This window comes from Neolamprologus brichardi, chromosome 13 (genome assembly GCF_056152115.1).
Source record: "Neolamprologus brichardi isolate AB-2024 chromosome 13, ASM5615211v1, whole genome shotgun sequence".
Classification (NCBI taxonomy): Eukaryota; Metazoa; Chordata; class Actinopteri; order Cichliformes; family Cichlidae; genus Neolamprologus; species Neolamprologus brichardi.
The window spans coordinates 22,602,205-22,617,069 of NC_142116.1; the positions used below are offsets into that span (position 1 = coordinate 22,602,205).

Genomic DNA, 14,865 nt, shown 5'->3' on the forward strand with positions numbered 1-14,865 from the left:
ATATTAGATCTGCTTGGCTGGGCCGGTGCTCCTTAAACACATCATACCGCTGCTGCTTCTGCCCCAAGAACAAGGAAAGGCCAAGCTGACTGTTGAGCTTCTTTCCGCTTTAGCCTTCCCATCTACTTTGTGTAAAAGGTTTCCCTGTATTATCTCAGGCTTGTCTAAAATATTCAGACTATACCAACTTACAAGAATAGGCCAAAGGCAACATCACGTACAGCCATTTCTGTGCTTCAGTAAATGACTTTCTTTAAAAAAAATAAAAAATAAAAAAAAAAGCTTCACAGTAATGTCCCAGTTTAATCACGCATGAATGAGAAAGTAGCTAAACTGAACTCCAAGAAACCAAATATTTATATTTAAAGGATTTTGTAGACACTATGATGTTTATGTGCACCAAATGGAGCTTGGGAGAACAGCTCTGACCTCTTCGAGCCAACACTTAAGATTTTAATAGCTTTGCGCTTGAGTCGAAAGAAATTACACAGTCACAATAACGCATTGCATCACACCACTTCAAAATTCGCAGTGACAATAAAAGCACAAATGGCCACATTTGTTTTAGGTTTGGTGATTCCCAGGGTAGCTAAACTCATTATCATCTGATTTATGGAGCAGTGGAAGCACAAACAAGAATAACATCCTCCTCCCAATATGTCTCATCAGTACTTTTAAAAACACAATGACAGGCTACAGACCATGACGAGACTTTCTAATTTGTCTCATGTCATTGAGCTGGGAACATGAAAGGAACCGGCTATAAAAAGCAAAAAAAAAAAAAAGCAACACTTTCTCACAATTGACAAAGGGCTGTTTAGGAGAAAGTTCCTTCCTTTTGAAAAAGGCTGATACACAACAGAAATCCTGCATATACCACTCTGCAAACAAGGCACAAAAGGGCAACACACAGCAAAACAATCAAACAAAATAATCCCATCATATAGCGCAAAGGAGTTAAAATTCTGCACCGCTGTCTAGACATATCTAATATTAAAACTTGAGCCTTTTGTTACCGCTTAAGCTCTACAGTGCGATATTCATTGAAGCCATCCTCCTACCAATGTAGATTTTAATGATTTTTGTCATAACCTTGTGCTCAACAGTGTAGAAGCACTGCAGTGTGCTCACGAGGTTAAGTGAAGGATACTGGCCCCAGCAGCAATGCCCCAGTGATACACCCACACACACACACACACTAAAGCCCGAGCACTTTATGGCACATCTGTCACGGATCTGCTCCATTTCAGTTGTTAATTACAATCATCCTCTATCAGAAACCAGTCGTGCACTTTTAACGCTTAAAATGCCTTAGCTTATCCCAGGTCGATCTGACAGTCAAGGACACCGATGCATGCACGGGAGGGCTTTGTGTCACTTTGGCCCACATTTTAAGACTACAGGAGCAGTTTTCTGTACTTTCAAGGAATAACATGATGACTATTATATACATTTGTATCAGGGAAAACACAATGTCTTGAGTAATATGGGAAAACAACAGGGAAACACTGATTCTGGATCTCTGGGCTGATACAATAGGTGTGTGTGCATGCAAGAGAGAGAGAGATCAGATTCCAAGTGGACAGCACTAAATACAAAATCATATGCATCTTTCCTACAGTTGGAATAAGCCTTACTTGCATATCACGGCAGTTGATTGGTCTCTGCCAATCAAATTTGACTGATGATAGGTTTAACTGTTTACGGGGGCCTTTGACTTTCTATTAGAAGTAGTCAAATGACACATGACAGACACAGGTGAAAACACTACAACCAATTTGTGATCCAATCAAATTAGACACACATTTAATCAAACAGAGTAAAAGCAACATTCCTAACAAGTAACCGGTTCCACTTCCTGTGTGTGACACATGTGATATACTGAGGTTCCAATAAACAGACGAAGACACGCTGATAGAAAAGTGTACAGAGATGACATCCTGTCTGGACTCTGTCTGCATCATCCTCACCCAGTCATGTCCATTTACTTAAACAGGGCTATTCTTTTCCACTACGGTAGGGAGGAGGTATGCACAGGGGCACCAAATCCTCCTTATCTTCCAAAGTGGGCTGGCTGCAACAACAGAGGTCAGCTGTCCCGATTGTGCGGGCCTGTCGGGGGAAACACAGACTGACTTAACCTATGGGTCACTGCCGGTCTTGGCTCCCATCAAGTCAGTGACTAGCCAGGACTTATCCTCTCCATTGCAGACCAGCGACAAAACATTTAGACAAAGCACATAAATAACTTTCACTGGCATTTCTCCAGCCTTTATGGTACAAACACAGTGGGTGTGAGCATAGCTCATTGGGGCAGGAAGAAGCATTCGCCCACATGCTTCTCAGCTACAAATCTATAATATACGGGACTTTTTTAATTTTAGTTTTTAAAAAGTCAATGTTAAATATGAGTCTGGTGAAACAACAACCCTCACACCATACTGACTGTATGGATAAACCTGTGATTTGAGGTGAGGGAATGACAATGATATTCCTTCTACATTAAATTATTAAAGTCTTTTATTTAAACAGGCAGTCTCACCGAGACCAAGAAGCCCCATATTTCACAATTCTGTCTGGCATATGGACAATTAACAATTTTCTTTCAGACAAAGCATTGTTGTACAGTCTGCTGTCTGTAAACCACTGCCATGTAGTCAACATCACATCTGTCTGTCCTGCAAACAGGATACAGCCTGGTTTTGAAAATTATGTGGGGGTCATGTAAAACGGTGAGGTCAACGCTGGTTAAGCTGGTCTTCATGACAAGCAACAGCAATGTGTTAAGCATATAAAAATACAACATACCATTCCTTAGTCACTGTCTGACTTAGAGCCAAGGAGCTTCAAAACATCGTATAGCATCCTTCACTCCTGCTGACGCTATCAGATGCCAAAGTAAGGTCAACAAAGATTAACAAAGGATACATGTCCCAGACATCAAGGCTGTTACCATGTTCCCAGGATACAAACCACAAGCCATAACGTCTGAATTGTCCATCTTGCATAAGGAGTGGAAATATGGAACTAGGGAGGCCTGTTCTCACAGTGATTTCCTGAGATGAATACTGGCACAAACCAGTGACTAAGCAAGAAAATTAGCACCTTAATACTATTACAATGATTGCACATTAAGAAACCATACTGTGTACAGTGCAGACAAAATTGATGAATAACCCAATAGGAAAATCACCATGCTGATCAGCAGCGAGAACAAGATATCTCAATACTCCTCTGAGAACCATGTGGAAGGTTTATTGTTTACCAGATAAATGAGGGGTACTGATGATAGTTCTGGTGCTTTTACCCGATCATCAGCGATATAAATTCCATAATCCCAAATTAAAAAGGAAGCTTTTGTCTACTCTGGGCACATTATGAACAGTGCTTAGTGAATCACCCACATCCATCACAAACAGACCCCAAGTGGAGCAAAGACTAAATTCACAAAAAATGACAACAACATTATCCTAATGACTTCATCTATGCTGTCCTGACAGCGGTGAGTTGACTTAAATCCTTCCATAAATCCAGACCGCAATCAAAACAAAGGCTGGCAAAAAAGGTGGAGAGAAAGAGTGGCTCTCACAACATGAGCAGGCAGCATGTGATCCCCTGTCTGCTGGTTGGTTGGTTTTGAAGCAACAGGATTTGGTTGGGGAGACCCATTGTGACTCCTAGCTAGCCAGCTAGCCAGCCAGCCAGCACGCACCAGACGAGGTTTCTGATCCTCATCACATGAAAGGGGTGTGGGACTGGTTGGAAATGGTTGCAAGAGAATCCTTCAATGGCGAGAAATGCATCATCATTATTAAAAAAAACAAAACCCTGGCTTAAACCCAAGACCTTTAGCAGTTTTGTTTCACTTCTGCTGTTTTCCAAATTATGACTTGTCAGCATGCTGGTAGGAAAGCACCGTGGGAACAGAAACAAAAGAAAGAAAAGAAACATCCCAAGCAAGCGACTGATGTGAGAAGACTGATAACCGCCAACACTGTTAAATAATCGATGTGTTACAGTAACATCTTCACAGACAATTTCTGTGACACAACCCAAGGATAATGGCTGTAATTCTAGTTAGGCGTCTCCAGGCCCAGTAGCCCGGAAGACATCCTAAACAGCTCTGCAATGATAACAACTGGATATGGCCCACGGGCATGTCACAGGAAGCCGTTTCTCTGCCAGACCTGACAGGTGCCTTATTGTTCAGCTGCGCACATAACTTTATTTTGAAAGACATATCTATCTGGCTCAATTACCCATTGTCTGGTTAGTCATGCAGAAGGCGCTGTTAGAAATAGATGAGCACATATTTCTTCTTTGGGGCCCTCTCAGCAACCTATTGATGGCAGAACACAACAGATCCCTATTCAAATTAAGATTGAAGGAGTTACCACGGCACTGTCATTATTGTGGCTGCTGAGCAAGTCTTGCTCCAGGAGTGTGCCAATGACAGGGGGTGAGATGGGGTACCCAGGACCCTTAATCTCATCTACATTATCTTTAATCTTTTATCATCTGAAACCCTACATTTGCTTCTACAATGTAACTTTCAAATGTAAAACTCAGCAGCCAGAAATTAACAAAAGACAAAAGACATTAATCCAACCTAGAAAGGTAGCCTAATAGAAATATGCGCATGATGATAGCGAGAATGAGAAGATAAAAGGGATTAGGGTTCCATTATGTACAAAGAATAATAACAATTGACTATTGTGCACAATATTGCTTAATATTCCACACATCATTACAGACATCTTTGCACCCATTCAGGTTGCTTCCCTAACATGCAGACCTATGACAGCTGCAGTTAAACCAAGCATTTTTAGTGTTAAAAGGAAAGAAAAAAAAAAGTTAAACATTAAAGCAGGCCATGAACATACCATCTTAAAACACTTCTCTGCCTACTTAGTTCGGCAAATCCCCTGGAAAACTAATCTTTCCCAGACTCAAAACCCCGTGAAAAATAATGGTGCCTTATTGATTTTAAGTGCTCCGGGAGCAGAGAACTATGTATGCTTGATGTGGTCAGATGTAAGCTGCAAAGACAAAAGGAAAAGCATGCAGAGGACTGTAAATTAAGCAATAGAAACTCAGGATTTACACTCCTAGCACCTAGTCGTATCTGTAGCCTGCCATCAGCAGAGAATTGGGCCTATTTATTTCCCTTTATTGGGGATTTAGTTACCGTGGAGGCTCAACTTCCTGCAGGAAGGATACGGTGCTTAAGGACAAACAACACTGGACTTACTTTCCCAGTGGAGTATACAGTGCAGTGTATGTTGAATAGGTCACAGAAGCGGCCAGCAACCAAACAAGATTGTATATGCTGTGTAGAAGCTGGCTGCCAGATATTATTTATGAAGAAACCAAACAACCGGGACTGTTGGAGGGGGGAACTGTCTTTTGTCTGCTCTTAATAACAAACTGCTGCAAAGTAAAACCACAAAAAGGACACAAAACACAACAGCAAATTGTTTACATAAAAAAACATATCCCACTCAGGTTCTCAGAGGAAAATATTAAATATGGTTGGTGAGAGCATATGGGCTGGTAAGCAAGTGAAGGCTTTATTACACACGGCCAGTTGGACAAAGCTGCCTTTATCGCCCCCCACCGTTTTAATGGAAGCACGCCACTCAAAACAGATTCATTCAAAAATACTCCAGTCCACTGTGCCCCCACGTCCCCCATCACAAACCATCACCACTACCATAAGTAAACGTTATCAAACACACAGTTCCTTCAAAATCACACCGAAATAAGAAGCTTGCACTCTGTCTCCAAGAATGTTAAAATAAAGATGTTTTACATTGAAACGGCTTTATTTGTAAAGCTTGCAATGCCCTGAGTAAACAAACAGGAATCCAGTTAAACTGACCAGCAGCATAAGTCATAAGGAAGAGAGACAAATATAGGTTATATATATATATACATAAAGTCCACTCCTGAAACATCATAACCTCCACCCCTCGCTCGGACTGCACCACCATCGGTGCTTGAAATCAACTTTATCCTTTGTGTTAACCATTACCATCGACGTGCCAGCTGAGTTTGTACGCCTCTGCCACTCTGCCCGTGTGCAGCGCTCCCCGCTTTTAGTTCCCCAGCTTCACTTTTTTACTTTGTTGCTACCTTCAGAGGTAGAACGAAAAAGGGCGTGCAGGCCTTACCTTCAAATCCGAGCCGGTGTCCTGTCCCGGTTGTTAACGGCGTTAGTTATCCGTAAAAGGTAAAGCCAGCTGAAGCTGCCGTAGTCGCTCTCACATCTCCCCCTTTCAGTCTCCGGCAGACTGAAGTAGCACGGACCATAGCGATACCCATCCAGCACCTTTCTGCGTGATGACGACACGCAGCGAGGCTCCGCCCACCGCTACTCCGCTCTCCTGTGATGACCTATACATATAGGTTTGTAGGTTAATATTGAAGGAAGACTACCAGATAAACCCTAACCCTAACCCTCCACAAGAACCTAAAGGCGTCTAATGAAACTGTCCTGCAAACTAAGTCTGGTGGCCTTGTTGCTATTTGCCACAAGTCTATTTTAGGGTATAAGTCCAATAAGCCCCACAGTGGCACCATCTGGTGAACTGCAGGAAAGTTACTCCCTCGAACTACCTGAATATCGCTTTTCTTTCCGCGTCTATCGGTTTTTGTGCTTTCTATGCTTCTCGATTTAAACTTGTGAACAAGCGCAACAAATTTAAGTAATAGCTAAAATAAATAAATAAAACGCGCAAAAAACCCACCTCCCCCGAAATTGTCGACTGGCTAATTAATTAAGTCCGCGTCGTATGTAGAGAAACATCATTTCCCACAAATCTCGCGCTCTGACGTAAAACCCTCGCGACAGATGTTTCCATGGAAGCCGATGGAAGCTAAAAGCGCTTGTTAGCGGATTATCTGACATCTTGATAGTTAGCCCTTTAGTTCTCTGTGGCCAAACAGCTTTCGGAATGTCGGGACAACCAAACAGCGATAATCCAGAGACTCTGTTTTCATTGGAGCTTTTAGTGGAATACATTCGAGTAGAGAAAATTTGTAAAATCCTTAACGAGTTGGCTCTGGGAGTCACACTCCTGAACTTTCCGACGCTGCTAATTTATCAGTCACAGCAGCAACAGCAGCAGATCAGCGGGAGCAGTAACAACCCCGGGCACAATGAAAAGGAGAAACCTGGAATGTTCGCCTTTAACAGAGGAAAGTGTTGTTTCTTCAAAATGGACTTAAACTCACTGCACGTACAGCTGTCCAACACCCCGCTGTATGGTATGGTGCTGGATGTTACAGAGGAGAGTCCCAAGTTAGTCGGCTCCTGTCTGATATCACTGGCTAAAGCGATGGACAGAATCAGGCAGGATGTGACTGAACGGGGGGTTTCTAGTCCCTCCTATCACATAGAAAGGGGGCTTGTTGTCTCTATATGCAACCTCGCGGGGGAGAAAGTCGGAGCAATGTCCCTGAGTTATAAACTGTTATGTCTAGGAGCGAGTCTGCTGCCACACATCACAGAGAGGGAGAGAGTGTCTGGAGGGCAGCAAGCACAAGAACATGTCAAGGAGACAAACAAGTCTACATCGCAGCCTCCTGACTCTGGAAATGTCTGCTCACCAACCCCACAGTGTAGCGGAAAAGCCCAAAGCAAAGCGGAGGTAAATGCAGAAGTTTTGTTAAGTAAAGATAGAAAGGAGGAGGAAGACGATGACGTGTTTGATGGTACTGAACACAGACCACAAGACCAAGCTGAAAATGATTCTGAGGAGGATTTAACTGTATTCTGTCCCCCACATCTTTACTATTCTGCAGAGGAAAAAGGAGTAAATGAACAAGGTGATTACAAATCATGGACTCTGGATTCAGAAGCTCCTGTTTTTGAAGATTCACGTTCAGAGGACGAAGTGGATGAAAAGGAAGTGGAAAGTCCAAGTTCTCCAGCGATGCATTCAGAAGTGAGACACGATGCGAAAATAAGAAAGCAACAAACAAGCACAATGCCTCCAAATGTCCTCGGGGAAGCCTTACAGCGGATGCCTTTGCTAAACGCTCTGCTCGTTGAACTGTCACAGCTAAACAGCAACCAGCCTTTAACTGTTCACCCCAGTCTAGCTTGGATATACAGGCCTGCTTCTGCAGAGCTTTCAGCTAAAAACACACCACAGAAGGCACAAACCAAATCTATGAAGAAAACCAAACAGGAAACTTTTCCTCATCTGAGACGCTTTCATTCCCCCAGAAATGTTTCCACACATATAGTTAGACCTGATTCTGTAAAACTAAAGGACAAAAAAGAAAATATGTTGCTTGAGAGTAAAAGCTCATGTAAATCACCCAGGAAGAAGCTTGTGTGTGGAACAACTAAAACGTTTAATCTAAGGCTGAAGCAGATTTCTCCTCTCAGAGTAAACCGTCGTGAATGTGAGGAGTTAAAACAGAATAAAACACAAGTAAACGAAAAGACTGGGTTAGGTCATAAAACCATTAAGTCTGGAAAAAGGAAGTCTGTAATAAAGAGGAGCTCTGATTTTAATGAAAATATTGAGACGGTGATGCAGAGCATCAGCCGGGATTCTGCGCTACAGGAAACAGTCACACTAAAACAGAAAAAACAGCATGTGAAAGTTGAGGGTAAACAATGCAGAGGCTCTCCGACAACTTCAGAAAAGTCTCTTCTTTCTGAAAGAGTCTCGAAATGTATTCACATCCCCAGCGTGGATACCGACAGTGTTCCCCAAAGCAAAGACAAGAGCGAGCATCACAGTGAATCAGATCAATCACAGTCTGAATCTGACAGGCGTGGAGATAAAATTGAATCTTCAAGAAGCCGCAGACGCAGCAGCTCAAAGTCTTCATTTTCAGACTCCAGCAGGGATGGAAATGAGGAAGCAGACTATGTTGATGACTTTAACAGTCTCGAGCCTAGTGATGCCTACTCTCCTGACCCTTTGAGCAGCCCCGAGTCCTCCAGAGCAAAGACTCCAAAGTCTCCAGTTCGCTTTTGGAACTCTGATTCGGAATCCGACATCGTCCAGAGAAGATCAGTCCCCCTTCCTGTGCCCATCAAAGCCCCCAGCTCTCCAAAGCATACTCTGAGGGGTACACACATCATCCGACCTCGTACCCAAACCTCTGCCCTCAGCTGTTCCTCTGATGAGTGTGACAGAGACAGGTCAGCCTCCCTGCAAAGTAGAAAGCAGATGTCAGCGAGTGGCAGAGTGGAAATAACTTCCTGCACTGAGAGTTTGATGTCATCGAGAGGTCAGAAGAGCGCGTTAGCCAACCACAGCATCCCCATTCGAGGATTGTCTGCAGACTCTGTGTCCTCCGTTGAACCCCAGGAGGTAGAGGAACTGGAGGATGAACTGGGATCTCTGGATTTCAGGAAAGAGTATCAGCATATCTCTGAGCTAGTGGCCAGCAAACTCCCTGGGTACACTATGTAAAGGGGAAAAAAAGCATATAAATATACCCTATGGTAACATCAAGAATTGTAGTATTGTATGTAGCAAAGAAATCAACTTGTATATCCAATTCCTTTTCTTAATGTCTGCAAATGCTCTTGAATAAAGACGTTTTTGGAAATTTTGCAATCATTTTTTATCTTAATCACTCAGTTAATACTGGAGCTACTAGATAATTGCATTAAGCTTTGGGCCATGAGTCTTTAGATAACATATAAGAGGATGAAAAATCTCAATAAGCGTGCCATTTATGCAAATCATTTAGCATAAAAGCGCCAAATCAGCAGATTTAGTCACAAGCTGAAAATCTCCAGGTCCTGTAGCAGCTCCTGATTTCAGGGCATTTCCTTTAAATTCCACCTGCTACTTTCCATTTACGCCCTCATATTATTTGACAAGGAAAACAAAGACTGTATGGAAATAATATTTATATGTATACAGATAAATAAATTATCACGCATGATACAACCTTATACCACTTTCAATTATGTCTTTTAAATTACTATCTGTTTAAATTTCTTTGTTCATACGTATTTAACTATTATTTTTCTTTGTATGTGTCATCCTATTTAGAAGTTGGTTTATTTCAATATTTTCTTTCTACATTTCATTATGTGTTTCTGTTTTTGTGTTCAGATGGCAGGCTGTCAAAGTGTGTTGTGAAGTCAAATTTTTAAATATTAATTCATTGTTGTCAGATCCACAATTGAAATGGCTGTCCTAACATATCTGAAGATAATCACAAACACATGAATGCATACTTAAACTAGTAACTTTGCAATGGATAAAACTGAAAAATTGGAACGTTATCAATAGGGGAATGAATACAAAGGCAAATAAATGCAACACAAGTTCAAACAAATAGTAATCTATATCACATTTTAGACTTGGCATTTCATACAAGGCATCTTGCATAAAAGAGTTAACCAGCTGCACCTTAATAATTCGGAAAATGTTAGTTTTATTCAACCGTATACTTCACTAACTTTTACTTGGAAATGTTGGACTTGTTGATCCACTACATTTGTTTGACCTCTTCAATTTATTGTTCTTTCACATTAAATTGTTAAACTCTATATTAAAGTTGTATAAAACCCAAGTTTTATTTTTTAAAGAAAAATAAGTTGTTTATGGCAAACTTTTTATATATATAAATGTACCCATTTAACCTGTCTTTTACAGATGATTTGGTTTTTTTAAAAAAAAAAAAAAAAAAAAAATGTAAAAAATCGTTAAATGTGCCGTCCTAAGTTTTACCTCTTACTGCGCATGCGTCAACTCTGTGTCCGGAAGCGCTGCAGGAACACGTTGGACGGTGGAAACCACAATGTTCAAGCACGTATTTCTGACAGGACCTCCAGGTAACAGTCAGCAGTGAGTGCACCCAGCGCTGCTGAAGCTAAAGTCGCTGTAAATCTAAAGCGGTCAGTCAGTTGTTTTAAGTCCCAGCGAAGAAAAAGTCTGTCTTAACGTTGATTTGAATGAAGGTTAGCTTGTTCCAGTTACTCTTATTCGGGTAACAAACCCAATTAACGTTTCAGCCTTTTTTTGTTTAGTTTAGTTTGTGTTTATTATTCTTAGTATTATTATAACGATGGAGTGACGCAATTGATGATTTACATGAATATATTATGCTACCTCTGAGAGCTGTAAGGATTAAATACATTGATTTACCATAGTAATACTTAGGCAGGATCCCTCAGCTTGAAACGGTGATATTTCAGTTGTTTGACAGTTTGTCTGTTTTGCTTTCAGGTGTGGGGAAAACCACCCTGGTCCAGAAAGCCTGCGAGGCTTTAGTGTCATCAGGAGTGGGAGTTGAAGGCTTTTACACGGAGGAGGTCAGGGAAGGAGGCCGGAGAGTCGGCTTTGATGTGGTCACCCTGACAGGAGCGAGGGGCCACCTGTCCAGAATCAGGTAGCGGTGTTGTCATGCAATCTCGCTCAAACTGCCTGCTCTCTTTTTCTCACTTTGTTTTGATTCATGTCTTTTTCAACTTGCAGAGACAGTAGAGACAGCCAGCCTCACGGCAGGCGGGAGTACACAGTTGGCCAGTATGTGGTCGACTTGCCTTCATTTGAAAATCTGTCTCTCCCCCTCTTCAGAAATGTAAGTAAGCAGCACATGGGCTTTTTTTAAAAGCCACCCTCATCAGTAGATCACAGCAAGCGAAAGACTCCCTTCTCAACTCCACTTTGATTTTTTTCCTGAAAACTGATGGAATAATTGGAAGCTTGCAAACACGTAAATTCCACAGTGACATTTTTAGTGTTCGTGGTGCCGTCTGGCTGTCACTGACCGTGATTAATCCGGCATGTAAAGTGAACCTGGAGTGACGCCTACACATGCGCTGTAAAGAAAGATGTCTGTGCCTCGACAGCGCGTGGTTCACTTTCATCTCACTCTCTCTGTAATCACAGCAGATCTGCAGTGTAGCGTCACGCAAAACGCTTTCGGTGTCAGTCATACGTGAAATATTAAAACGATGAGGGAGATGTTTCCCTTAACTAACCAAACTAAGCATCCAAAATAGTCTTTAGGGCTTAAATGAATAGATATCTCCTCAGATGGATTGTGCTTGATTTTAAGCAACTAGGAAATTTCTCTTTTCTTTTTTTCTGGTGTTTTACAGACCAAAGGATTTGCTGACATTATAATTAAAGATCAATTGATGACAAAGTAATTGTTAGCTTGAGCCCCACTACTCCATTTAATGTCTGCATCGTTCATCTCCAGATTGGTTCGGCGGATGGAAGCAGCAGCAGCAGGAAGGTGTTTGTCATTGATGAGATTGGGAAAATGGAGCTCTTCAGCCAGTCTTTCATCAGGGCAGTGAGACAGACCTTAGATAGCTCTTCCTGCACCATCCTGGGCACCATCCCCATCCCTAAAGGTAAACCCCTCGGGCTGGTCGAAGAGGTGCGGAACAGGAGGGACGTCAAGGTGTTCACTGTGAGTATAAATAATCCCAGTATGCTTTCCCTGCTATTTTAAAACAGATTTTGATAGCTATAGGATTCTGCTTAGGCTGCATCCACTTGGCCTTAGGAAGCAGTCTGTTCACTAACATTCAGGGGCCATGCCCTGCATTATCCCTCCTCTACGGCAGGATTAACTCTAAATCATGCGTGACTGATTTAACAACAAAGGGAGGTCTCAAATGTCAAAATAATTCATCACGGAAGACTCAGTTATGGATTTTGTCATGCAAACTACTCACTGTACTCCCTCTCATGCTGGGGGAGTTATTACATGAGGCAGAATGAACCTTTTTTTAAAGACATACCATTGGTAATTTTACTTGTATTACAGGAGGTCAGATTAGGCATTGGACATTATATTCTATATTTATTTCATATTAATCTTTGTATTTAATGCATGGCTGTATATTCTGCTCACACAGGCTACAAACACTTTCTAAATTCTTTGTTTACTTGTTTCTTTTTCCCATTTAGGTGTCTAAGGAGAACAGAAATGCTATTCTACAAGACATCTTAGAGACACTGCAGGAATGTTTAAAGTCGAAAGCCTAATATTGAGCTTCGTATGGAGCCACTAAAAAGGAAAAAACCCTGCAGCTCGCGTGTGGCTCTTTGCTGACTACAAGTTTTCTAAGTGTCAGCGCTGGAACAGTTCAAACAGCCAGAGACGATTATAAGAATCTACCCGCGCTTTGCAACTGGGGTTGCGACCTAAGCTTAGAGGCATCCCTGGCTGCTGGGGGAGTTGGTGTGTCGCATGCATTTATTTATGTACACAATTAATTTTTTTTTCCCTTTCTCATACAGCCTCAGACTGGTGTGCATGCTGAATAATTGATTGTGAGATGGAAGACACCCAGTTTCTGGGTGAATACGTCAAAGCCTCAAAAACAGGTCTTTATTGTTTAACTGATTTATAGAGACATCAGAAGGCATTTTTCTTCTGTTAGTACAAAATCTAATTTTTATTTTCCCCACAAAGTCAGGTGGTGCTGCCGTTTTTAATAAAGGGGCGAACGAAGCCGTGCCCCTGTTGACTCATTTAGCTCTTTGCTATGCGAGCCTCCGTTTGTCTCATCAACCTGAGGCTGTTCTCATTGAAAGTCGATCAATATTTAACGATGCAGCCCATCCTTTCATGGTTTATTCATCGTCTAATGTGAACAGAAAATAATTTTAAAATAAACAGTTTGTTTTTCTCGAGTATTTATTGTTCATTTTTTTACTGGCAAGTGTTTTCGTGTTCTCCGGCGCAAATAAGTATGTTGCACTTTGCGTGGATTCCACACTCGGTCATGAGATATTCATCAATATCAGTGCGTAGTCAGATTAAAGTGAAGGATAAACAGCATCAGTGGATTTAAGGTTTTTGAGATGTTGGCATGCTTTCACAAAAAAGCTTCAAAGTGGTTTATGAAGGCTTGCAAAGGTAAAATGCATATTTTGATTACAAGTAAACAGATATTAAAAAATTTGATGAGCTGTGCCAGTGGCTATGAGTGAGGTGAAGTAGCTCAAGTACATTCGAAGTTCCCGAGTTTGCTGATCGTTTGCATCAGCTCGCTGCAAGTGGAATCTCTCCCTCTCTCTGCGTGAGCTCCACAGTCTGGCAGTCGCATAAAGGTTTTTAATAGAAACCCTCTGGCAAAGCTGTTTGTCTCAAAACCAAAGCATCTTTGGGTCGTTTCAAAGTGAAAATACTTTTCCCCCCCCCCTTTTAAAAAAAATAAAATAAAAACAACGCTTGTATAACTGATGTAACCTGTCAGGCTGGCTGCAGAAAGAGCTGCCAGCTGTGATGTGCGTCAGACACGCTGCTGCGCCAGCATCTGTTTTGTGGGCTCCGCTGACGTACGGCTGGATCCGCTGGCACCAGCAGCAGTCGCGGAAACGGCTTCAAAGTCAACATTTCACTGGTCGCATCTTTCAGCTAACATGGCAACATGATGTTGCTGTAGCTGCTGCAGAGTGGACGGTGCGGTTCAGGGCAGGGCAAGGCAAAGCGTAGCGCCGAGGGAGGCGGCTCTCCTGACTGGAAGGTGATTGTCAGCACCCTGCAGCAAGACAGCAGATGGGTTATGTAACAGTAGCCAAGGCCTTGCCAGTTGTACCATATCAAGGGTGTGTGTGGATGCATTCGATGCGTTATGATGTAATTAGCAACCATGCTGTCCAAACTGTCATGTTGTGGGCATATCATTGACAGAAGTGATTCCCAGCCGGGGGCACTTGCTGGCAGGGAAAGCACAGAAAGACTGTGGGTTGCTTTAACAAAGCTCAGCTGTAACACCTGAACGCCATGTGCTGAGAGCGCAAGAGCATGAATACAGAGCTAAAAATGGATAAGCAGTGCAAACAATGAAGTGAATGCAAGGCACAGTAGTGATAACTCGGTTAAAGCAGTGAATAAATGGTAAAATAGATA

At 42.1% G+C, this 14,865-nt stretch overlaps 3 protein-coding genes across 6 annotated transcripts in view; 2 read left to right on the plus strand and 1 right to left on the minus strand.

Moving 5' to 3' along the window:
- sipa1l2a (signal-induced proliferation-associated 1like 2, genome duplicate a) overlaps positions 1–6,334 on the minus strand; it is an 80,104-nt gene extending 73,770 nt beyond the window's left edge. For 2 of the 4 annotated variants that reach the window (XM_006807670.3, XM_006807668.3), the window contains exon 1: positions 6,174–6,334. The gene's annotated coding sequence lies outside the window, so the exon portion shown is untranslated. The remainder of the gene's footprint in view (positions 1–6,173) is intronic. The other 2 variants (XM_006807671.3, XM_006807669.3) reach the window with 1 other exon arrangement.
- Positions 6,335–6,866: 532 nt separating this feature from the next.
- map10 (microtubule associated protein 10) lies at positions 6,867–9,596 on the plus strand. The gene has a single exon (XM_087850316.1). It carries the CDS (start codon positions 6,957–6,959, stop codon positions 9,438–9,440), a length of 2,484 nt encoding a protein of 827 aa, XP_087706442.1. The 5' UTR covers positions 6,867–6,956; the 3' UTR covers positions 9,441–9,596.
- Positions 9,597–10,735: 1,139 nt separating this feature from the next.
- Positions 10,736–13,294, plus strand: ntpcr (nucleoside-triphosphatase, cancer-related). Its single transcript, XM_006807673.3, has 5 exons — positions 10,736–10,819; positions 11,214–11,376; positions 11,463–11,568; positions 12,196–12,411; positions 12,915–13,294. Exons 1-5 carry the CDS (start codon positions 10,786–10,788, stop codon positions 12,990–12,992), a joined length of 597 nt encoding a protein of 198 aa, XP_006807736.1. The 5' UTR covers positions 10,736–10,785; the 3' UTR covers positions 12,993–13,294.
- Positions 13,295–14,865: the final 1,571 nt, after the last annotated feature.